This window comes from Myripristis murdjan, chromosome 22, assembly GCF_902150065.1.
Source record: "Myripristis murdjan chromosome 22, fMyrMur1.1, whole genome shotgun sequence".
NCBI classification, from domain to species: domain Eukaryota; kingdom Metazoa; phylum Chordata; class Actinopteri; order Holocentriformes; family Holocentridae; genus Myripristis; species Myripristis murdjan.
In genome coordinates, this window is record NC_044001.1 from 12,750,346 (window position 1) to 12,776,158 (window position 25,813).

Sequence of the window (25,813 nt, forward strand, 5' to 3'; positions counted from 1 at the left end):
ACCCACCCCTTCCTCGCTGCCTCATCTCCCCTCCTCCTTGGTTGGAAGTGATCATTTGTTCTTTTATTAGAGTTGATAACATCCCTTGCATTGTCTGAGTGTGCACGCTAGAGAGCCGCCCCTACTGTTCTAGCCTCCAGCGTTTCGTATTATTGGTGCATTATTTCACGCATGCCCTCCTCTTTTATCAAGCGCTTTTGAAGTAATGTTAATAGACTAGAAAATTGAGACATTTATGAAGTATGGGCCGTGTTTATGAAAAAATCCATAAAGTATGACAGGGGCGAGGTGAGATAAAAGCAAGGTTTTAATAGATTATGGCGAACGGGGGGAGAGGCGTCAGACGCTGACAGGCACCTCCTCCGAGATCCCTCATATTTTATGGGATTAATTTTGTTGTATTAGAAATGAAGTTAAATGTCCTAATTAATCTGTTCGTACCGCGTGAATACCTCCCCACGCAGAGACGTGTGCGCACAGTGCTTTTTGGCTAATTACTCTTCTGCGGTAATTGAGGTAGATGCAGTCTCTAGATGTAGGCGCAGGAAGTTTTGGAAGGCTGTGTGAGGGTTGATGGAGGATATATGTGTGTGTGTGAGCAGGGTGGGGACGGGAGGGGTGCTGAATTGTGCATGTAGGCTGTTTTACAGTGGTGAAACATTCTGGGTGAAAATAACAAACCATAAAACAAAAGCACTTAACTTAATTTCTGCTATTCATCATGGGAAAATTTTGCTTTCTCATTCACTGCATTAGCTCATATTTAGCTGCCACTTCCTTGATTATTCACCGCAGAGAGACCTAGTGGCAGCTCTTTTATTTTCACAAACTCACGGTGTTTCATTTTAGTTCCCCAAAGATCGTATTAGAAAAAGTTTACCTCCATATGTTTTGTTTTGTTTTTCAGAAAATACATGTGCAGAAGTACTTAAACCTGTTTAAATACTTTGTTCGCTAAAATAAGAGTCGGCCTGGTGCTTCAAACAGGCAGAAGAAAACCCCCGCTCATATTTTTATTTCAGGCCTGTTCCGTGTCTTTTCTCTGGCCCAACTTTGGAGGTCCAACCACACTACAGCTCAACCTGACCTCTGAACTCTTCATCAAGGGGGGCAGACAAAACTTTGCTCATTGTTTTAAAGGCATTTGGCCTCCTGTAAGAAGATTATTCAAATTCCCCAATCCGCCACGATCCACCACTCCCATTGATACCACCTGGCAGCGCCAGATCCACTTTCCTCCAGAAGTCTCAGAGTCTACTTTGACAATTTTCACAATCCAATGCAAATCCTATCGCAGGCTTGAGCAAGACAGTCTTCCACAATATTGACTGTCACTCACAATTAGGAGAATGAGGCAAGGGGTTAGCGTTCACCAGCAACCTGAGGCTAGCACTGTCAGCTCCCCAAACACACCCCACAGAATCTGATCAGTGAGTATAATTTCCCAGCAAATATCCCAGGGGTGAGCCACTTACCTTAACAGGAAAGAAGAGATGTTTAACAATCATTCAACCGATAGTGTTTCTATTCAGACATGGCTTGGCTGGTGTGTTTGCCTATGAAAACGCCGCTCCAAAGGGAATGTGACGGAACAAGCAGCATTAATTCAAATAGATGAAGGAAAAAAAATCCAGCAATTTGGGACTCCTGTTGTTAACTATGACTTTGGTAAATGATGGGTCAATTTCTTCCGTCTGGCATCCCACAAGCTTAATCGTCTGTTATGAGTACAAATGGATTTCTGTATAAAAACGTGGACCATCACTGACTAAAAAATAGGCCCATGCTCCTCTTTCCTGCTATTATGTTAATGCAACAGAGTGGGTTTAAAAGCTCATTCTATGCAACAACAGAGAGAAAATGCAGTAATAACTTTATTTCTTTTAAGAGCACACCATTACTTGGCTGCCATTACGATGAGAGAATGTGTTTTGAAGTTTTGTGATAGAAATGCTGGATGTCCAAGTGCATTATTCATTTAATTAATTAATTAATTAATTAATTATTCATTCATTTTCAGTGAATTGATTGATGTAACGTAACTGTGGCATTTCTGATAGCTTCATTAAATTATGCAAATTGAGACTAGCAAAATTTGCATTGGATCTCTGGTAAAAATCAACATAGCAAAACAAGAAAACAATTGGTTGCAAGAATTTTGATCTTACTGCCCCCGCCAACAATATCACAGCTATTATGCTAAATATAACCTCGTAATAACCTTATAATCAGGAACAGGGCCATTATGATATAGTGTAAAAACAAACCATAAATTAACTCAATGTTTTTGCCTTTATAGCTTCGGGCTGATTTCACTTAAACTACTGTCATACCATACATTAACATACAATGGAGCAAACGGCCCCCAGCTGTGACGTCAAAGGTTAACTAATTCTTTAAATCAAGTCGGATCGGAGTCTGTCAGCTTGCCAGGCCACGTCAACAGTCAGTCAGCCTGTCATTCCCAAGAGCTGGAGCTGAGATGCAAGACAAGCCAGGCAGACAGATGAATGGATGGATGGAGCTTGAAGGTCCAGCATCCATCACATGCCTATCCCTAATGCGGCTCTTCTGTATGTCCACCAGTACCAGCCCTTGTTGTGGAGCCCTGGTCAAGTCCTGCAGGGCCAGAGTGCCAGTCCTGTCAGTAGCCATGTGCTGTCTCTCAAACCGCCGGACACTTGTCACAAGAACGCCCTGCTCCCAGACAGAGCAAGAAATCGATCAATCTGTAGCCCTAATTAACTTCCACCGCAGATGAACATGAAAAAAAGGGTTTGCATCAGCTATAGCCCAATTCTACTGAGGACCCAAGTTCTGCCAGAACACAAGCAAGATAATAAACAATTAATTTTAATCACTCAGCGAAGGCTATAGCAATTTGCTCTTCATTTAAGCCATGATGGTGTATGTCACCGTCCCTTTAAAAAGACTGAACAAAAACACCTCTGCTGCACAAGACTGATGACATTCTCCAGGAAATAATTAAGATTACAAATTCATCATTTGAGATGTTCAGCCCCCATCCAGCTCCCCTTGTATAGTGGGATTCTACTTTTAATTACTAATTATTTTCCAGAGACAGGGTAGGTAGAGGGCTCCAGGTTATTTGGTCTCAGACGACAGCTTCTGTGTAGCCGTTGTTGCCGGAGCCCTGTCGCCATGGCGTCACACGACAACAGTCACCAAGGAACGCAGTCATTAAGATGGAGTCATTGGAGGGGAGGGAGGGCGCATCTGCATGCTCACAGCAAGGGGGTAATTGTATCAATATGTAAAAATCTCTGGCTGTACTGAAGAGTTGTTAATACATTTTTGATCTAATTAAGTCACTGTAGCGTGGAGGAGGAGGAGGAGACACACTGGGAGACGACACAGGGTCGTTGGGAGCGCAATGCACTGCTCTGAGTAAACAAACTCCTCTCATTGTTTTCTCAAATTGCTCCTGATGTGAATGATCATTTGGAGAACGAGAGACTATATTGTTTTCCAGAGTCAACAGCACATACCCACCGCTCACTTCTATTTCATGTCTCAGTAAGACTCCATTGAGGAAATCGTGTATTCCTGGTATGTTAAAAGCAAACCTGATTCTCTAGGTAACATCACAGGAATTCAAACTGCACAGGATCCTCTGAGCTCTGGTGACACATTGGTGAGATATGCCTTCAAGCTCTAAATAAATGGCTGACCCACACATGTTCTCACTCATAGAGGGATTTGGCTGGGGGATCAAGGACAGTGTGGAGGAGACGGACACTAGCCTTGTTGACAGTACCTTGACAAGTGTAATCCCATATAATACACACTGGGTAAACAGAACACCAAGCCAACCGTGCAACCACGGCCCACACTTCCTCTGCTCTCCCTTTGAATACAACATTCTTTCTGGGTTTGAAACAATATGAAAGAAGTTAGACTGTTCGTAACTTTACAAACAAGTGCAAACATGGATACATACTGCCCACTATAATGGAGATACATATCTGCACGTATACACAAAGGTACTAATGACAACAAATATCACACGAAACAACAGTCATGCACTCACGACCAAACACTAACAAGAGGCACGCACACAGAGTACAGTGCATGTAATCTGAAGGATGTCAATAGCTGTATTATGGCTTTGAGTCCAACACAGCAAAAACATTACACCAGCAAGATCAATGCTCAATAAGATCATTAATCACTGTCTATGATCCACGGTGTTCCTCCATCAACCCACAACTTACCCTCCTATAGTGAGACTTTACACTGATTTTCTAACAATGATACGAAAAACAAAAAAAGATCCAAAGGATTCAAATGATCCAACAAGGTGTTTTGTGGGAGATGCTTTACTGTCGCCTGCGTTTAAGTAGCTACAATGTGAAGGTTTAAAATCAAGACAGGAAATTCGTACTTGATTAATAAAAGTTGTCCTGATGGGATTTTATGGTGAACATATGTTAAACAGAAGAATTCTCAAAATAATAGGGGACGCTACAAAGGATTTCCTTTGACAACACAGATTACGCTTATTTGAGCAAAAGCTTTCCTTTGCGGCCGCCACTAAATTCAATCTGTCAGCGCCGTCACCCACCACAAGTGGGATAGGTAACAGCATGGGGTAACCCCACCAGCACTCCCTGCCATGGGCCTCGGAGTCTTACCCTGAGGGCCTGGCTGTAGGGCCCGATGTTGGCTGGGGCCCAGTGGGACAGACTCTGGACGTGCAGTGCCTCTCTGTGGTGGAAGGACCCGTCCTCCAGGGGCTTGTCTCTGTTATGGAGCAGACAGTCCATCTGCAGCAGCTGACCAGCCAGCAGAGGAGCCTGGACACACACCCTGTGAGGAAAAGAAGGGAAATGTGGAGAGATGGATGACTGCTGTGGTGCGAATTTTAGTGAAGAATGAAATGAAATGAAATGAAATACCGCAGAGAAAAAATGCTTTCAAGTTTAGACTACATGAAGATAGTCCCTGTGAGAGAGAAACAGGAAGGCGTGTGTGTGTGTGTAAATGTGTGTCCCAACCTGGCTGGAGGATTAACACCAAAGTGCTTCTTATAGACTGTGTTGAGCGGACCAAAGTCTGCCATGTTCTTCACATAGAGGTGAACCAGGACAATGTGCTTCATCTTCCAGCCTCTGCTGTCCAATTCACCTGGAGAGGGAGAACACATTATAAATCACATTAGCCTAACATAACCTACAGTTGCATTGACTGTCACCTACAACAACCTTAACTTGCCTTGCCTTACCTAACATATGCAAATTTGGTGGATATTTTCATGCAAATTTTCATACAGCACCACAAGTGTATGCTGCATATTGTCCCAGTGGGTGTCATCTAAAGCCTGTCACCACTGCAGTCTAAAGGTGAACATGGAGCTCTTACTGACATAACCCTCCATAACAAAATGCATACTGAAATATGTTTACCATTGCTTTTAAGTGGAAATGGTGTATGTCCCTTTCTGTACACTACAGTCCAATACAGTATGTGTGCACATGGCACGCTTTGGACGCAAACGGATGAGCAAGGGCTCAAAGCAAAGCCTTTCTCTTTACAATCGTGTGAAAGAGCTTCAAGTTTGTTTTTCCTTTGCCAACGCTAGCGTCTCAGACTACTTCGCCCTCATACAAAGAGGTTGTTCATTAAATATTAACTTGTTTAATATTGTCTCTGCACTGTGAAGGCTGTTCAGCCGAGCACCATGATAAACATTAAATATGCTTTTCATCTTTCGCTTCTCTTTCTCCATCAAAAAAGAGAAAGAAAAAAAAAAAAAGACTGAGATACTCTGTGAATGTGTGCACTTTAAAAGTTCTGCAGGGCAAAAACGATAACCCACCCAACATGACTGTGCTGTGAGTGTATATGCGTGTGTGTTTAAAGAGACGCTTGGGTTTTGGGTTAATTTGAAGTGCCTGTCCTTGTTTGGTGGCCCGCTCACTATCCCATCCATGTGACGGACAGACTCTCTGACACACAGGGCTTTGCCTGCTGGCTTTAGTCAAGCATTTTTGAATAAAGAACAATTTCTCAAGCTCTGCCGCACCTCCTCAAGTGTGTTTTGCTAACACAACAAGGAGAAAGAAAGAAGCACCCAGGGGACTAAGAAGTTTTCCACATCTTTTTTCTCCGCTGGATTTTGGCGGGCTATAGCAAGCGGTATAGTTCAGCAAGCCTTCCAGTATCTGATTTACTGAGTATCTTAAATCACCTCTGGACAAAGGAATCCCATACCGTCTCCCTCTGATCATATAAAAGATCTAATTTTTATTTGATCGAAGAGAACATGGATTATTTAGGGTTAGTGTATATGTGTGTTTCTTTCTGTGTGCCGTTTGCTTCTGTGATTTCAGAGAGGCAAAAAAGAATTTTCTAGTAGTTCCTTGTGTTTCTCTGAGCTTAGAGATATTTAGGAGCATTTTCACAGCTTCTGGTACACCATTTTCTTCAGAAGTGCTCTCCCTCTCTCTCTCTTTTCCCTTACTTTGCAGCAGTTGGAAAGCTGCTGTGGTTTGGCCCTGGATTGTGGGGTCTTTGCTCTGAAGCCCACTGATGCCAGAGATCCACTGGTAACCCCTGGAGCTTCTCTGCGAGCAGGATGGAAGGAGCTCTAGAAGAAACGATACAGGAAGAGGGTTAGCAGGTTTGAATTCCTAAAAATAATCAGTGCACTCTCTGCTGCAAATTACTGATCCCGTTTTGATTATGTTTGAGCTATACTTTTAGGACGTAAAACTAAACATGTTTAAGCAATCATAAGTAAATAATCATTTTTTTTCTACAACCAGAGCATGCTATATGAGAGGTAATTCATGCATGGGTGGATTGTATCAGAGAAGAAATGAATTCAAACACTGTCATAAATATGTTGCTGAAATGACAGCCCTTGTCAAACAATCACTCAAAAGCACTAGCATCATGACACTGGCCACATGACACAGATTCAGGGAACACACACCACACTCAGATATCATCTGACACACCCACAAGCGCACGCACGCGCACACACGCACACACACGCACAGACATAACCCGCTCACACACACACGTACACGCACACACGCACATGTTGTCGTGCGCATCTCACCACACGTCTCACAATAAACGCATCTCACCACGGCCCCCCTGACAACTAAGGTCACAATTTGATGTAAATTCTTGCTGGTTGTCTTCAGCTTGATCAGCATATTCCACCTCCTCAGTCATCTTGTCAATGGTGTTCTGGCAAGGACAACTACCGTGGGGCAAAGCTCTCGCCACCACATCCTGCAATAAAACACCACAGGGAATACATCAGGCCAAACGCCCACCAAATAGCACAGAGCCTTTTGCAAAGACAGACAAAACGCAGTATAATTAGCCAGGCTTTTCAATCTCCCACCAAGCTGGCAGTGTGTGTCAGTTTTTCATGACAAGGGCCCAGACACACATAACTTCAAGGTGAATGAATATGAAACAACAAGCTAACATATTCTTGATTTAGGCGAATGGGGAACGGAGAGAGATTTCTGATACTGTAGATTCAATCATGCCGGCTGTCAGTCAAAACTCATGACTGGATGTGTGAGACATGTTTTGGATTTCACCGGCGTAGTGTTTTATTCATCTGTTTATTTATACTTTGCCTCTACACTCTGCTTCTCCTTTAAATAACAAATCATTAGCATTCTCTAAGGCATACATATTACCTGCCAAATCCTGCAGGGACGTCATGCATTAAAATACATATTTCATATTTCCTCAACAACCCCTCTGCCGAACACTCATTCACCCCCCCCTCATCTGCTGTCAACTGCATTAGGCCATATGATAATCAAATTAATTATACTTCAGCCCCTCTCTCCTGGCCAGCACGGAAAATAGCTTGACTAGCATTAACGGAGGGCAAATGATGGCGGTCCATCCCCACCCCCTGAGCCCGGTGCAGTTTCCTCTAGTGCTGGTGTCACCGCGGATCTGTCACCCTGACGAGAAGAGCTTCAGAAGGCTGAACCAGGGCAGGTTCTCCCCTGGTTCCCTCCTCCCCTCCCCTCCCCTCCCAGGCTCTGGATCTCCCTGCTCTTCCCCCAGAAACCTGCGGGGTGGGGGTTGTTGTGTATGTGTGCGTGTGTGTGTGTGAGAGAAGGGGGTGGGAGCGGTGGCATGGGGAGTAAAAAATATATAGCTGTAGGGAGTGAGGCTGGAGGGTCACTGAGGTTGAGGGGGGGGGGGCTATGTTTTCTGTCCATAACAGTCCCAGCCCCCACCCACAAGCTACCCAATACGGTGCCATGCAGATGCGCAGACACACGGGGACACAAATAGGATGTCTCTCTCTCTGTCTCACATACAGAAACCAAACACATCCACACTTGTACACAGAAACACACGTGTGCATACAAACACATGCTGGACCCTGGAGACATGCCCAGCTGAAGTTTTGTACCATCCCCTCGGTGTAATCCTCACATACTCTCAACCCCCACCCGCAACAACCACCACAACGGCACTACAAGCAGCATCTCCCGTTGCCAGGAACCCTCATCAACTAGTGGGTGTCTTATTAAAACAGACAATTTGGACCGGAGCAATTACAGTACAGATAAATGAGGCCAACGTCTCCATCACCACAATGTTCAAACAGCAAAAATCGGGATTCTAAAATTGTCTGTCCTTGTGCAGGAAGTAAAATGTTTGGAAGCAATGTGTCACCCTTCCAGTCTTTGGACCCCCCACTCAGCTCTTTCTAATATACCGAACCCCGATGCCTACCAACCCCCCCAACCCCCAGCCCCCGCCTGCCTCTGCTTAGCCAGCTACCTGAATGCAAAGTGGCTTAATGTGAGCGGACATGTTTATTAAGCTGGGCCTAGTTTCAGGCAGCAGTGAATATTGCAGACGTCAAAGTAGGCCATGTGGGGCTAGAGGAGAGAGAGCCAGGGATACAGGGAGAGACCGAGAGCAAGAGTGTGCAAGAGAGAGGCCCTGTGGAGGTTGATCCACCCCCCGCCCCGCAGTGCTGTTTTTTTCTCCTCTCGTCGACAAAGTTATCAGACACCAAAGGGCAACGATTTTGCTCTTGTATTTGTTTGGCCCTCCGAGTGGCTTTAGAATAATCAGCCCCAAAGCAATTCTAACTTTTCTGCTGCAAAATTATCGATTCAGCATTGAGCAGCATTGATGTTATTCGCGAAAACAAGTTACACTCGTGGTTTCCGTCAGAAGTTTGACTCACGCTGTCTTTGTTCTCGGTGTGCATCTTGGTGAAGCGCAGGTAGCCAACTGGAGCAAAGGCATCTGCCGAGTGGATCACTGTCTCCATTGCATCGCTGCACACACATACATACAGACACACACACACACACACACAAATACAATTCTCATTTAGTGTTGGACAAATTCACATCACTTTATAAAGTTAGAGCAGTTACTATTGGAACAGTAACTACAGTACATTCTTGTAAGTTCATAATACTTCACTCACATTACTATTTTCTTCTTGAAGAGCGGGCAATCAAGAGTGAAGGTTTCATATTCGCCTCCTTCCCCACAAATATGGACTCCATACTTCTCAGAGAGCTAATCACCAAAAAAAAAAAAAAATAATAATAATAATAATGTTACTTAATGTATCTTAATTACTGTATTTCATTTAAATAGCCATTTTTAATTGGTCACTTTCATTTTATCTAAAAGGATTCAAGGAACTTTTATTGTCATATCAGCTCACATTTACATGTTAATGGTACGAAATTAGGACTCAGGTTCCGATATAAAAGTCTAATAAATAAAGAGAGCAAAATATAAAGAGCAGAAAAAAACTTGTGTTTCATTTAGTTTACAAAAAGTAACACAAGTATTTACATCACCAGGGTGTCTGCAGGTTACATTTAACTTTGTGTCTAAAATCTTAATTTATTTGACTTTTTAAATACCATTTAAAAAAAAAACAAAAAAACAAAAAAAACATGAGACCAATATCACAAGTACAGGGGGAAAAAACACACCTATGAGAATACAGGTCTTTGTGACTGGGATGATTTCTCACAATTAAAACAGAGAAACCACCAGAAGTTTCTGAAACAAAGTTAAACACTTCCAGTTAAAGTTAAATGGAGTTAGATGTGTTAAACTATATTTACGTTTGATACTCATTAAGAGGTTTTAAGACCTTTCCAGGAATTTCAGTGTGAAAAGATGTCATGAACAAAAAAGAAATCCAACCAAGTATTGTAGTCAAAGAGTTTAAACAGGGTGGCAGAGTATTCTACCAGTGTGTGACCTGTTTCAGATAGGGCTCCATGTCAGCCAGGGGTTTTCCTAAGTGCTTCTCTGGATCCAGGCCTGGTACCCACGTGAGAAACACACAGACATACCGAGACACACACACACAGATACACACACACATGCACGCAAAAGCAGTTGCACATATACACAGACACAAACGTAGGGAAAGAGAGAGAGAGAGGCCTGATCAGGAACAGAGAACAGTGATTGAAGATGACAGGCAGGGAGGTTTACGGGCAGTCGCACAAACACGTAAACCTGCACCCTGGATCTATTTGTTTGACTTTGCAAGTAGTGTACACAGATCTCTCCGGGTAAGGGCAACAGTTTTCAATTGCTGGCCGAAGCCCCCCTCCTCCCCAACAGCCCTCATCTAGTTCCCTTTGAGAACATAAACTTTGGAAAGAGATCTTGTTTATTTGCCTTTTCCCTCCCCTTCCCCTGAAATGGTGCATGGAAGTGACTCACAGGCATGGGAGAGAAAAGAAGGAGGGGAAGAGAAGGGTGGAGGAGAGCTTTGTATGCATACCCACTGGTGCAACACACCTAAAAATACAAGCTCACTGGCTCTTAGCTTTCCAAACAGAAAAAACAAGAACTAAGGTATACTCTAACAAACAAATAAACAAAAATGCCACACCCTTTTTCCCTTGTAAGAAGAAGCCCTGTAGCTTTGTGGAAAGATTGCCACTTTGATTGGTCTAATTTAGGGATTATGAACATATCACTGACAATAAATGGTTGTACTTAAATAGTACACACTTTACTCAGCTTGTTAGGCCTTGATGAGTTTAACTCCCTTACGTGACTCTAAATCCTGTTTCGCCACTCTGACACCTGTTCCCGATGGCGCCATGCTGAACTACGTCTCACCCTGGTAAACAACTTCTCTTATAAAGAAAATGGACACGAAAGCTAGGGTTAGCACTGCACTGTCCTAACCGTTCACACTGAAAAGGAACAAAAGCTTTTACAGTACCGGGTCTTATGTACAAAAAGCGCAAGAAGAAGAAAGAGAAAAAAGAGAAACTTTTGTGAATATCAAAACGCAGCTATGTACACCTGCCACAACGTTTAGCATAATACGCCTGGCTAATGTCACCGTATGAGGGCAAGATTAGTAGATCATAAAAGTACATCTCGATGGCCACTGGCAATGTCTTGCCTTACTCTCCAACATTTCTCATTCCCTCTCACAGTGGCTGCCTACTAATTGATTGACATAATCATTAACAAGTTACTAATGACCTATAGAAAGTGATATGGAGTTGTGACAGGAGTGCCATCGCAATGAAAAGAATTTGCAAAATTGTCCCTAATAATTTCTCTGAAAATCCAATCTAGCCCCTCTATTCTGAGGCATCATATGGTCCTGTTCATCTGCACGTTCATGTGTTTAATTAGAAGAACAAAGTTAACCGTAATGTGAGAATCTCTCTTCTCTCATGGCCTGACAACCTCAAAGGTTAACGTGTCATCCGCAGCTCCCTCAGGGAGCAACGAATGGGAGGCGAGAGGGAAAGCGAAGGAAGAAATGAAGGAAGGACACCGCATCCCATCCTGGTTTCATCTTAATCCCAGCTGTGTCTCTCCTCCGGGCCCAAGTGGTCCAGCAACATGGGGGAGTGAAGGAGGGCCATGGAGGAGCAAAGGAGGGAGGGAATGAGGATGGAGTGAGTGTGGAGGGAGAGAATGAACAGGCCCTTATTCTCTTCCCAGGGGATCCGTGGTCTTAATTAGTGTGAGAATATCTAATCTCGACATCCTCTCATCTTAACCCTGCCACAAAGGTAATAAGGAGGGAGAAAAAAGCATTAAAATTCAATCCCATTTAAATATCCTCTTTAATTAGTCATGCCTTTTAACAAATTTTAATGATTGGCTTCAAATTGCTGAGGGGATGTCGCTTTTTTAATATGTTCATTAACTTCCATACTCTTAAATAATATATGATACATGATTTGATATTTACAGGGAGGGAGGAGGAGGATGGAAAGGCATGAGACAGGAATGAGTGATGAAATGATGCAAAGACGGCATTAATGTGATGGCATTTCTCCTAAGACCACTTTACACTTGTATGAGTGTTTCTTAATTGATGTCCCTGATTGACTAAAGGTTACCGAAACAGTTTAGGAGTGAGGATGGGTTGGAATGAGTTCGTAGTGGTGCAATGCACGCTCTAAGTCTTTGAGCAGCCACCAGTATGAGCCTTCAGCGATCTAACACCACTCATTTACATGATCTTCACATCCCTGTCTCCTCTCAACCTGTTTTACAACTTGACCTAAACCCAATTACCTAACCTCATTATGCCACATTAAACCCAAATAAGCCCACTAGAAGCTGCCATTAGTCTGCCGCCAGAGACAGCGAGACCGCACTTTGGAGAGAGAGGAGCTTCCCTAAGAGAGACTGAGAGGAATGGCTCTCCTTTAAAAGGGCTTTTTATCCCGTATTATCCTATAAAACTGCAATTAAATTCAGTGAACTTTAAAACTAGGGAGTCCAGTAATGAGGGAGAGCATTTTTTAAAAGCCTTGTCGACATTTAAGAGGTTGAAATTAGTAAGGAATAAAAAGTTTACCAGGAATCTAAGAGCCATTTAAACAATCACATCAGTTTTGTGTTCAAGAATGAGACAATGGTGAAAGCCAGAAGATCTTAAAAAGGTATGCTGTATGCAGAACCTGGTAAGACAGCGAAAAACACTGAATCAAGCGGTAAGTGATCGGAATTTATCACAATATAACAAGTTAAACTATACGTAACCTTACAATAACTACTGAAAAGGCTTTGATCATGCATAAAAATTGGCTTTTGAAACACAATTCGTGGACCAAAAGCCAGAGTTCTTAGATAAAAACATGCACCTCTTCTGAACTCCACAGAATATACTGCTCTCTCCTCTACCCTTGTAAAAGTCAATGGCAATTATTTCCAGAGCAAAGACTTGTACTAATTCTTTTTAACGATCATGACTGGCCTCTGCTCACCTTTAACAGGTTGATTCATGTAAGCCCACAGCAGTGAGTTACCTATTTAATTGAAACCGCTTGTGATTTTGCTTACTGAGCCTAATGCTAAATTAGAAGCTGGGAGATTCTAGATACTGTCTGAGCAGAGCTGAGCGAAGTATCGCCGACATCTGCGGGTTGTCTTAAGATCTGGCGTGCCAGCTGACAGCTCGGCTTTAATCCCTGCCTTCAGAGAGAAAAGGCAGAGAAAATTGGATTCATGATGTGTAACGTTTTAGCTTTTAAATGCATGAAATAAGCATCTCCTCCAGGTGAGCCGCATCAGCCTTTGAACAACACTCTCAAAGACCTCCACCAAAACAATAGCTGTTCACCATCACCTAATCTTGCAAGTAGGAGAGAGAGAGAGAGAGAGAGAGAGAGAGAGAGAGAGAGAGAGAGAGAGAGAGAGAGACAAAAAAAAAATGTAAGGGAAGAGAGGGGGGGGGGCACTACTCAAACGATGATAAGATTAAGGTTATATGTGAAATTTGTCAGGCTCTTATCAGAAATTCAGTGTCTATGAACAGAATAATAAGCAACATGAATTGTGTGGCAACCACAACATAATGAAATCTTTTCAGTCCAACAATTTCAAAAGCAGATTTTTTTTTTTTTGGTATTTACAAGCATATTGAACATATGCTTGTTAAAAAAATTCCTGGATTAAAACCATGAAACTTAATCTGTTTATTAGTTTTAGAGAATTTGAATGAAGGTGAAATTTGTAATTTATGTTGAGGTTTTGCAGGCAGTTTCACGCTGAAAGAAAGCACAACTGGAAGAACAAAAACTATTACTGCCTATTAAACGTACATTATTAACGATGACTTTCCTGTGACTGAATTAGCAGGAGAGGGTCAACAAGACCAACAAGACAGACAGGTGAAATGGGTGTCTGGTTACTTTTAAAAAAATCAAGTTTATGAGCAATTCCTCATGTATTTTGTCTCGCGGTGAAATAGCCACTTCTGATCAAACCTTATTTGTAGTCATTACATTTTTTATCAGAATTGTAGCTTTGAAAAAAAATAAATAAATAAAATCAGTGTCAATGATACGGGTCAGGACCACCTCAGTGTTTTTGGTACAGAGAATGCCACCAACAGATTATAACAGCAGTCTGAAAGTTACTTTTGCCTGGGTTAGAAGACAATATCCGTACTTCCAAGGGGAAAAAGCATCTTGCAGGGAGAAACAGTGCAGCTGAAACCTGATCATGCTGCTGCCTTGTAAAACAGAGAAACCTAACTTTACTTTGATGTTAATCTCAGAACACAGAACATTTATTATACAGAATGTGTTGCGTGTGTGCTAGAGCTTTGACCACCTAGGATTCTTAAAGAAATAGTGTATCCAAAAACAAAAATTTGGTCATTATCAACTCACCGGTCATGCTGGTTGATACACTAATGAAATCCACATAACGCAGAAAGTTTAACAGTGCTTTTCCACAAGTAAAATGACTGCCTGGGAGTAACTGGTTTCAGAGTTCCAGAAACACAAAAAATGACCCCAAAAAGCATAACCCAAGTGTCCTGAAGCTAAAAAAAACGCACTGTGGTCCAAAAGCCCAATATTTACCTTATTATCTGTTGAATTTTCCAAACTTGATCTACATCGTGCCAAACTGCCACTAAACTACCAAGCAAATGATGTCTTTAACTGTGGTCAGACACATTGTAATTACAGGTGAATGAGTGATAAATACAAATAGGAAAGCTGAATTTGACATGATACCAAAGATGTCACGCACATACTGTACAAAAGCATTTAGTCAATAAATCTTAAAATATTAGTTTAAACACTGACAGAAATATTCACTGCATTTTGCTATTGTGACACAAAGTTACCTCTGTAACAATCATTTCTGAAATAGCAACTATAAAAGCTACTTTTGTTTCAAGGTCCTTTTTATTATTTTTGACTTTTGTGCATAAAACTGTCAAGCACAGAAGCTATGGGCGCCCTGGTGGCTCACTGGATAAGCATGCATACCATGTACCAAGGCTGAGTCCTGATCGCAGCGTTCTGGGTTTGAATCCAACCTCAGGCCCTTTGCTGCATGTCATCCCCTCTCTCCCCTGCCTTTCCTGTCTCTCTCTACTGTGACTGTCAAATAAAGCAGAAATAATCTTTTAAAAAAGCACAAGATCAGAAGTTTATGAAGGCAGCAAGCATCTTCCATCAGACAAGGTTACTAAAGCTCTCATAATGAGGTCAATATTGGACTTACAGTGCAGTCATGTGGCTTCAAAATACTTGCATTAAGTTGTCGGAGTAATTTTATGGTCGTTGTTTCTCTTTCTGAACTTCAAACAACTAGTTCCTGTTAACATAAGTTTTTTTTGGAGAAGCAGCACTGGCAAACATGCTACATGTTATGTTGCAACTGAAATGAGGGAGAGAAGGACTGAATTTTTATATTTGGGTGAACTATTGCTTCAGTGAAGGTTCTTGAAATGCTCATGATCTTGGAATTTAAACTGCTTATACTTTACACTCATTTTCACTTGCTCTGGTTATGAGTATATCTAAGCACACTGTCTGGCACACTGAAATCAATCACATTTTTTATTGTCTTTAAACATTAGGTTTATGTCAAATCACATTCAGGATCCCCAAAATTGCCCAAAGCAGAGGCAGCACCCCAGGCTCCCAGAAGTCCCAGAATATGTATAGATATGTTGAAAAACAAATCAATTTTATCTGTCATAACACAGCCTGTGGGGACCAACGCCCCCATAGCTGTGACAACACAGAGTCCAGGCGCCTCTCTTCTGTGCGCTAGTGGCGACCAACCACAGGACGGTGTGTGTTGCATGCCCCAGGCACAAGAGGATGATCTTCACACATCCACTTTGACAAGTGGCCGATCAGCGGATCCACCTGGAACCTTGGATCCGAGACTCAACCCTTGACCTATATGGGTTCGGATCCACGCTTTTAATAGTTAATCAGGTCTGAGTTGGGGTCCCCTTGTATTGCCGCAGATCCCAGGTCTGTTTAACATGTGTAATGTCAAGTGGATCTAAGAAGAAGCAACTGTGATCAGACAGCACTGACCATGATGGAAGTATTGTGTGTGTGTGTGTGTGTGTGTGTGTGTGTGTGTGTGTGCGTCGTTATTAGTTCAAAATACACTAGATGCAACAAAACTGAAAAGGTGATTCTGAACAAGTTGCATTTGTCATCAGTCACTGTGACAGCAAGAGGACCTCTGAGCTGAAATTATGAATGGATTAGCCGTGCTGTTTAAACCAGCAAGAGGAATAACAGAAAACCTGGATGTATTTTACCAACTTTCTTGGCAAGGAGGATGGATTATTTGCATCATGGGCCCACACAGGGAAGAAGCCTTGTTGTCCTTGAAGATGACGTTATTGGTTGCTTCAGCCTTGGCTAAGCACATAGGTGAAACCTGTGCACTTTGTGTGCATCATGTGTGCACAAAGTTTTCCCCAAGGAATACTAAGGTCAGACTGCAGCATAACCCAGCTTTTATCCCAAAGGTTACAGGCTTGTGCTCCAATATAGAACTGGCTGCTTTTTATTCCTGGTCTTTCTCCTCGGAGGACCACCGGCGTTTGCAAACTCTGCGTCCAAATTGTGCACTGCAAATTTATTTGGACAGGACTCAGGGTTTTAGAAAGGGCAACCAGTAGTTTGTGTCTTGGGCAAACCCACACGTGGGAAAGCCTATGTCCAAACAGCGTCTTTCCCACTAGATAGTGGGAGCTATTGCCCTGGCTTATAGCAAAGGTCTCCAGCCTCCCACTGGCCTACATGCACATTCCAGAGGTTTAGCGACCTTGTGTGCTCTCTCTAAGGGAGTCTATATTCAAGAGGAGTGTGCGGCTACATGCTGGGCCTCATCCCATAAGTTTGTTAGATTTTATAAGTTGGATGTCATAGCACCAGCTCTGGCACATTCGGTTCTCAGTCCTCGCTCTTCTGAGAATGTGGCTCCTCCTTTGTCAAGTGCCACTGGGAACAGTTGTCTTCTTTACAGGTATGTCTGGTAATCTGGGAGTCAGTATTTTGCCCATAATGAGACATGCAATGAATACTATGAAAGAGAGCTTAGGTTTATAGGTATAACCAAGGTTATCTAATTAGCATGAGTGAGGGTCTCACCAGACCACCCTCCTTGCTATGGAAGCGAGGAAAAGGTGAGCTTGTTTTAAATGACAACTGACACTACGCCAGCCCAAAATATAGGAGGAGTGTCCCATCCACTTCTGACACTAGTGACGCACATGCATGAGTCACCAGTGCCCATATGTTATTTGAGTTTCTGATGACGTGACACAGGAGATGTTATCATAGTGAGACACTCACTCATGCTAATCAGAGAACCAGAGTTATACCTATAACCTTAAGCTTCTGATGGCTAGACCTTGATTTCACACACGCCAATTATCTCTAGGGCTGAGGACCAATTAACTGCTGCAAAGCACACTGAACCTGTGGCCCCCTACAAACCAGCACTAATCAATCAATTAACTAATTACATGCATATTTAATACTGGCATTTGGAATCACCAATTACCGTGGTTACTGAAAGATACTGTATGATAAAGAGATAATTTCCCAACAAATACACATTTCACATTGGGGGGAATGCTTTTGTGCTAATTAGGAGCATTTCCTGACATCCATAGGCTTAGACTCAGAAAGTTCAACAGACTTCACTACATGCGATTTGGCATCTTCAAAGACTAAAATCTTCTTTCTTTCTTTTGTGGTTTTAGGCTGCCATCAGCACGCAAATGAACACTTCTAGAGAATTCACTTAGAGGATCATCCTGCATTTGGACAGCTGTCTTTTCACCACAGGGATTTGTCATCTCAGAATATCTCCTCCCTTAAAAAAAAAGGAGCAGCTTTTTTTTTTCTTTATCCATTCATTGCTAATTTCCACCTGTCTTTCTAAGTAGGTAATGAAGGAATATTAAGCTCAAACAACCTCCCGCTGTTCATAGCTCACCAAACCCCATGTCATACTGTGCAAATGTACCACAGAATATCATAAGCTGTTGTGGCTGTCATTTTAGATGCAGCCTTAACCTTTGCCCCGCGAAAGTTGTTTTTATCTCCTCCTGAGGTCTGCACTAGTAAATCCCTCCAAATCTCTCACTCTCCCTCTCTTCTCACTCTCTTCCTCACACACACAAACACACACACAAACACCAAAGGCCCCCAGGTACGCCCCTTGTCACCCAATCTTCCCCAAACAGCACACCTCACTGCTCAGACCTGCTTCCACCAAAGCTGCAATTATATGAGTGGTGCCTAAAGTGCCTTGGGCGCTTGCACCCCTATTCAATTCTCTCCTTTCTAATTACCCCTGCCTCGGGACAGGTGAGGAGTCAGGGATGATAAGATCTTCCCTTTCTACCTGTAGCCAAAACACACACGCACATACGCACACACACCACACACACAATCTCGCAACGACACCTACAGTGGCAGGCCAAGATACACACTTCAAGGCACCCGAGGTAATTTTCCTTTCTAATTATAATCTTCAAAAAAATGTGGAGAATTTGCTTTTAGAGGAGGTTGTGTTTAGAGGAGGGATGAAAGCTTGGCGGAGGTAACTGGTCACAGGCTGACTGAGGCCTTTAAGGTGAGGCGTTTCCCCACAAGCGGATGAATCCAGAAGAGTCATTTAGCGAGCACAACAGTGGCAGTAGCAGCCCAGACACACAGCGCCTTTGTCTCAGCCACCAAATTACGATAATGTTGTTAAAAAGACATGTATTTGCATAATTACCTCCTTTCCTCTAGCTGCAGAGAGTTCACTGCGTTCAAGTGTGGTGGGAGGGAGAACAGTGCGATTATTAATATAAAACGCAGAGCTTGGGCTAACCTGAGTATTTACAAATCAAAAGAGAAAGTGCAATGGGTAGAAAAATTAACGCTGACAAGAAAACAATAATTCCATCATATCTTATTCTATATTAGGTTTCAGCCAATACTGGCATTTTAAGACCAATATTAAATCTGATTTCTTTTTCCATTAGAATTAATATTGTGTACTATTGTTTTTTTTATTAACTGAAGCTGTCAATATTGACAACATAACATAAATAAATTAAAATAACTATGCAAAAAAATAAACAAGAAAACCAACAGTACAGTAGATCTCTTTTTAATTTAAATGCGAGAGATCCTGTCAAAAAGGGAAAGCCAAAACAAAAAATACATAAACACACACACACACACACACACACACACACACACACACACACACATTATATTATATTATATCATATTATATTATATTATATACACACTATATATTTATATCTATATCTATCTATATATAGACTACAGATATACACACTGGTAAATTGATAAATCAGTCTAACAATATCTTTTACCATTAAAATGTCTCCACAAATAATTGTGACCATCCCTCTGCTCTAACATGCAGCTTATAAAATATCATATGTTATGATATTTATTTCACACAATTCCTTATTTATTAATCTCTCAAAAATAAGAAATGTCCAGCAGATAAAGTACCAAAGATAAATGCCATATCAGTTATATTCCAGAACAGGCTATTTGAGCCGTGATGAGAGAAATGCAGAAAACCTTGAACATGCTCCTCAGCTCTGCGGGTCATCAGTCAGCTGGGACCCCTTTTCAACTGAGTGCTACCAGAGGTGACAACAAGCACTTAATAGCACGTAAACAGTGTCTACATGATGATCTATTGCCAAGAGTAGTTTGAGAGTAAAAAGACCCATTTGTGGTCGTAATTATCATTTATCACTGGCACCGTCAAAAGGGATCCAGATTCACTGTCAAGTAGATACAGGTAGGAATCTTAACACCATGTACCCGACAGAAGAAAAAGAAAACTTTTTTTCATCTCTCTTTCCCTCCTGTTATTCTGTAATCTGATCTTCTTATCCTCAGGCTCCAAAACAGGCAGGTAGAGAGCAGGTGACACCACATTAACCTCTTCCCTCTGTGCTGAAGCAGTTGAGAAACGTAAATGAGATATACTAGATTTTAATCTTCCCTTCACGGACCATGTATTCGCAGCTATGCATAAGCAGAGAATGCAGCAATGTTCAGACACAATGGGGAAGAGTGGCACTTATTGACAGGTTGCATTAATGTGCGGGGCAATCACCTGTGATTCTTTCTCAACTGCCAACTACTACCCCACACACCCCCCTCCACCCAATACCACTCTGCTCTTCCATCACACCTCCTCCCCCCCTTTGCGTCTTATCTTTTCATATTGTTCTCCGCTTCAATGCCTTTGCCGCTGGCACAAGTCTCAACATTGCTGCTAAGCCGCAGATTAATGATTTGGCATTAGTCTCCTTGTCTCTCTCTCTCTGGTTGCACCTCCCCTTCTGCTTCCCTCCTCCTATCCCTCACTCATCCAATTTCTGGCCCTTTCATCCCCATGCTAAACACTCCTTAACCTATAGTCCATCACTGCAGAGTGAAAAGGGTGATGACTACGCCTATAACCAGAGGGGAGGGGACATCAGACTGCTCACTCGCTGCCTGAGACACAAGACAGAGCGAGGCAAAAACTCACCATAGGCGGCAACTTTGATGAGGATAGCATGGAGGTCAGATGATATCATCTCAGAGAGCAGGGACTCTTGGTCACGGCGCCACAGGTAGGCTAGAGGCTGCAAATCCAGCCGCAAACATCTGGGCAACAGGTGAGAGGGATGGGGGAGTGCAGGAGGGTTGTGGGAAAAGGAAGGAGAAGCACAGAGGCTCATATTGAATGCTTGCCAGGTTCAGAACAACTTCAAAGCTGATTGTGGGGCAGCTTCTCCACTTGTGGGCAGGCTGCCACTGTAATAGTCACAGCTCACACTCCCGCCCGCCCTCAGTGCCAATGGCTTTTGTCAAAGTGAAGAGGAGAAACCAAAAAGGAGTAATTATCTTAAGATGGCACCATGATAAGCTGTGCTCGTCTGTCACATAAACAGGTGTCACACATACACACACACACATACACACAGCTCTGAGAAGGTAACTGGAGCCAAAACTTCTGGGCATAAAAGTCTGCTGCTCAAGAAAATGCCTAAGCTATAGGAGTGTGTGTGTGTGTGAGTATATGCACGCGCGCCTAGTGTGTGAGGGGAAACAATAGTTGATTGACAGTAGGATTTGTTCATAAGCAGAGAGCTCTGTGGTTTTGTTGGAAATATGAGACAAGAGAGGTTTGTGTCCAATTGGTGTAGGTCTACAGGGAGAAAAAAAAAAGGAAAAAAGATGGAGTGAAAAATAGAGAGAGAGAGTAAAACAAGAGCAAGGATAAAAAAGACGTGACATATGACATAGAGGCGTCCAAGTTATAAGGAGAGCTTCTCATCTTCCTGCAGATGAGACTGTTTGTGTCCAACGTGGAAAGCCATGTTTCAAGCCTCATAAAAAACAAAGTGCAATTTCACAATCTCACCAAAAACTATTATGAAAATGTCTATTCAGAGATGTTCACATGCTTTTTTTTGTTTTTTAAATCTCTGCTGCATAAAAATGGAGCCACATTATGAAACCAAAGCAAGTCTAAACAAAATAGCGTAAACAAAACTCAGTGTGTGTATGAACAGTATGTATATGTATGTGTATGTGTGTGCATGTGCACGTGCGCGTGTGTGTGTAAACAAAACTCGATCCAAGTTTGGAACACACAGTGAGGAAAAAAGACGACAGAGGATGCAGTCTTTTCCTTCAGTGGACCACAGAGTGTGCGTCATTTGAGTTGAGAGGACTAAATGCAGTGTGTGTGCGCATTTCAGTTTAAGAGTGTATCATGGTTCATGAGCGTGTGCATGAGCGTGTGTGCGCGTGTTTGACTTACACATTTTCCACACGGACCCTCTGGTAATCGGAGAGAATGGCCCCTACAGACACCGCCTCGACACCCTCCTTTTCCTGTGGGGAGGAAGAGAGGGAAAGGGAGGAAAATCCTTCTTTAGGGAACTTAACCACACAAACATTTTTGCCTTTCCATTATACAACATGTGAAGTGTGCATTGTCATGGTGATATGATGTAATTTGTCCCATGGGAGCAAATGCTGTTTGGTCAACCTCCAATGCTATTCCATAGTGTTATCCGAACACAACCGCACAAACAGATGTAAACATACACACACAGCCTAAAACAGAACATGAAAACATGTTGCTGACTGTTCTCTCTTCTCATTGGATGGCAATGCAGGGGGGATGTTTACACTCGGGTTGTATCAAGGCCTTTGTGGTCCAGCCCATATCCCCTTGAGGGTTGTGAGTGTGTGTGTGTGTGTGTCTGTGTGTGTGAGACTGGTGGCACCAGGACCACTGCTGTTACAGGCCACAGTTCCTGGTTCTTATCAGTCCTCTATAGTGTTAGCAGCAGATGAGTCTGTCTGGCCACATATTTCCTCCCTTACACACATAGCTTCAATAGGGAACCGCAGTGACAACCTAAAGCATCTGCAAAGGGGCCTTCCGGGTGGCTCGGCGGTCTAAGGGAGGACTCCCAATTTTTTTTCAAGTCAGGAAAACCCTAAATTGCACATTAGACCCATGGACTCCTATCTGATAGGACTTGTCCCAAAAGCCTCCATCTGCCAATATTTTTCCACTTTTCCACACAGTCATTCTTGTTTTTACTTAAATTAAATGACATTTGGCTGGGGACCCCCTGCAAAACTTTCATGCCCCCCTGCTGATCCCCAGATGCCACTCTGGGGACCACTGGTTGAGGCACATGCTATATAACCATGAGGTCATAAGTTTCAATCTGGACTGGGATTGTTGTTGCATGACATCACCCTCTGCATCTCAACCTTTACCGTCTCTCTTCCCTTCTCTATATTGTCTATGTAATAAAGACGAAAAAGCCTGAAAAATAATCTAAATAAATAAATAAATAAATAAGTAAAAGCATCAGCCGAGTATTGTGTCTGTGAGTGGCATGTATCTTTAATACTGCTGAGGGCTAATCTAATTGCTTTTCATATCATATTCATATTTCAGAGACACTGAGACAACTGCACACTTGAGAGATACTGACACAGCCTTGAGAGGCATTCAATCTTCACTCGTGAAATAGGCTTGATCCAGGGTGACACACACAAACATGCCCGCATCCGTGTGCATACAAACAATTCAACAAACACACAAACACACACACACACACATAATGCATGCACCTTACCAACCTCCCACCCATCCTCACAGCCGTACACACACACACCTGCAGCTTCATTAGAACATTACATGGGCTGTAATTAGAAAGAGAGGCCGGGTTAGAAGCATTGGAGGGATGCACAAGTCTCCAGTAAATTACCTTGTAGCCATTATCAATTTCCCAGGCTACTGGTCCTTAAGATAACCCCCCCCCCCTTCTCCCTGTGGTCCCTTCCTGCAATTTTTCTCTGCCTGATAAACATGCTGATTAAAGCGAACAGCGTGTAAACCTTTGATACTTTCCTAAATGAAATCCATGCCCTGCCTGGGGCCTGACGCTGCGCTGCGATGCACAGTGCCTCACATACACACACACACACAGAGCTCCACATAGGCGTGCCAGCTAATCAGATAAAGGATGTGCTCTGTGTGTGTGTGTGTGTATATGTTTGTGTGTATGTGTGTGTGTGTGTATGTATAATGTTTATGGCACAGACACTAAGAGACAGCATCCTTTAGGCACAGTAGGATACGCAGAGTAATGAAAAGGCAAAGCTAAACACATACAGACAAATGCACACATACAAACCTAGAATTTAACTCTTTGACCTGAAGTTAAATACCATGGGATCTCTGGGACTTGGGATTCAGTACTCAAGTTTTCATATCTCTCCAGTGTGTCCAAAACTGAAATACACATTACAGTCAATTCCACTGCCCAGTGACAGTAATTAAGCCAGACTGATAACATTTCAGCCCAGCACAGAGCTAAGAGGGCTGCAGGCATTGTCATGTAATTCTAGGTAAGCCTCAGGGCCAGCACTCTATTCTAATGCAATGATAACCTTTTCCCTAAATACAACTGTCACTTCCTAAAGAGGCAAATTAGGAGTGAGAGAGACAGAGAGAAAGAGAGAGATAGGAAAGTGGTGGAGCAGCCAGTGTTTAAGGGGTGTGCAGCATCAACACCAATTCGGTCCCTTGGCTGTAAACTTGGCAGGGCCAGACTTCGCCTGACAGAATAACAAGAGTATCAGAGCAGCAGAGAACAACCTGATGCCCCTCTCGTCTTTCTGTCTCTGACTCCGTCTCTCCATCTTCCTCTGTCTCTCCTTCTCCCTCTCTGGAGGCAGACTGTTGTAGGTACTTGGGCCTCAGAGGTTTGACTCAGCCACAACCAATTAAGTGGTTTCTCTTTTCAGTGGCTCTCTACACTTCATCACGCAGACTTTAATACACAGGCCCGCTCTCCACCAATGGTAACGCAGGACAACTTTCTCACACACTGCTTGTTTTCAGTGGAGACTCCATCCAGCTCCTGGAACCTTTGGCAAACAGCTTTGGAAAATGATTATTTTTGGATGCAGTTATGTTTTTGTCGCCATTATAGCTATCATCGGGAGACAGGCAGGAATGAGAGGGCAGCTAATGCTGCTCTTGACAAACTGAGAGATGTGATTTTGCAAATTCTAGACATACTTTCTCATCCGCTGTGGGAAAGGTAGGGGGGAAAGACTGTGAAGAGGGGGGTATAAAAGCGTAAATGTATAAATCTGTAGCAATGGATATTATGGGAGTGTTCCATATGTATTCATGATGCCATAAAAAATACAAACTTAGATTTTATGCTGGCTGAAAATTTTATCAAAATGGTTTATAGTAGGAATACCTGAAAAAGCTAAGAGGTAGCTCGTGAACCCAAGTATAATAATATACAATAATAAAATCTTTATGAGAGCTATGTGGCCAAATGGTGTTTTGACTGCATTAGAGGTGGGATATGGGTAAGAAGCTGTGATAACGATAACATAAATTAAGACAGAGGTCACCAGGACTACTCCAATTCACAAACCACTTCTCTTCATTCACGACCGTTGGCACAAGTTCCAAATAAAGAGCGCCCTCCCTACCCTGATCCCATGTCAGTTTTGTCTTTTCAGCCTTTTATGACCCCGGTTCATTTAAGGAAGCTTCACCTGATCCAGCACCCGAGGCCCTGCATTAACTAGCGCCCAGAGCAGGACTAATTCTGGCCTGGCGGAGTGCAACAGTGGGACCCCCCTAGGAGCTCCATCAGAGGCAGACTAAACAAAGGCCTGGCCTGGCTTCCCCTGTCCTCTCCAGCAGGCAGAAAAGCTATTAATGAGGATCTATGGCCCAGAGCAATGGAAGCCCTCAGTCCCCCAGCCATGTCCATCAGGGTACTTAGCCCCATGCAGTCATTAACTTCTGTTACTAATTGTCAAATTCATTAAACTAATCCTTCCCCCACATCCGGACGTCTCCTGTGAAAATGGATGGAGAGGGTTGAGTTATTAAGATGTCAGCTGTGGGGAAGATTAAGGCCAGCAGACATGCTCCA

The 25,813-nt window shown here is 42.9% G+C and overlaps 1 protein-coding gene across 1 annotated transcript in view; it reads right to left on the reverse strand.

Moving 5' to 3' along the window:
- Positions 1 to 25,813, reverse strand: part of dph6 (diphthamine biosynthesis 6) — a 63,158-nt gene that overhangs the window by 23,613 nt on the left and 13,732 nt on the right. Inside the window, exons 4-12 of the mRNA XM_030045008.1 lie at positions 22,138 to 22,211; positions 20,857 to 20,975; positions 10,262 to 10,323; positions 9,464 to 9,558; positions 9,215 to 9,308; positions 7,116 to 7,266; positions 6,485 to 6,610; positions 5,019 to 5,148; positions 4,656 to 4,830 (exon numbers count right to left, since the gene is read on the reverse strand). Of these exons, the coding sequence (XP_029900868.1) occupies positions 4,656 to 4,830; positions 5,019 to 5,148; positions 6,485 to 6,610; positions 7,116 to 7,266; positions 9,215 to 9,308; positions 9,464 to 9,558; positions 10,262 to 10,323; positions 20,857 to 20,975; positions 22,138 to 22,211 (1,026 nt within the window). The remainder of the gene's footprint in view (positions 1 to 4,655; positions 4,831 to 5,018; positions 5,149 to 6,484; positions 6,611 to 7,115; positions 7,267 to 9,214; positions 9,309 to 9,463; positions 9,559 to 10,261; positions 10,324 to 20,856; positions 20,976 to 22,137; positions 22,212 to 25,813) is intronic.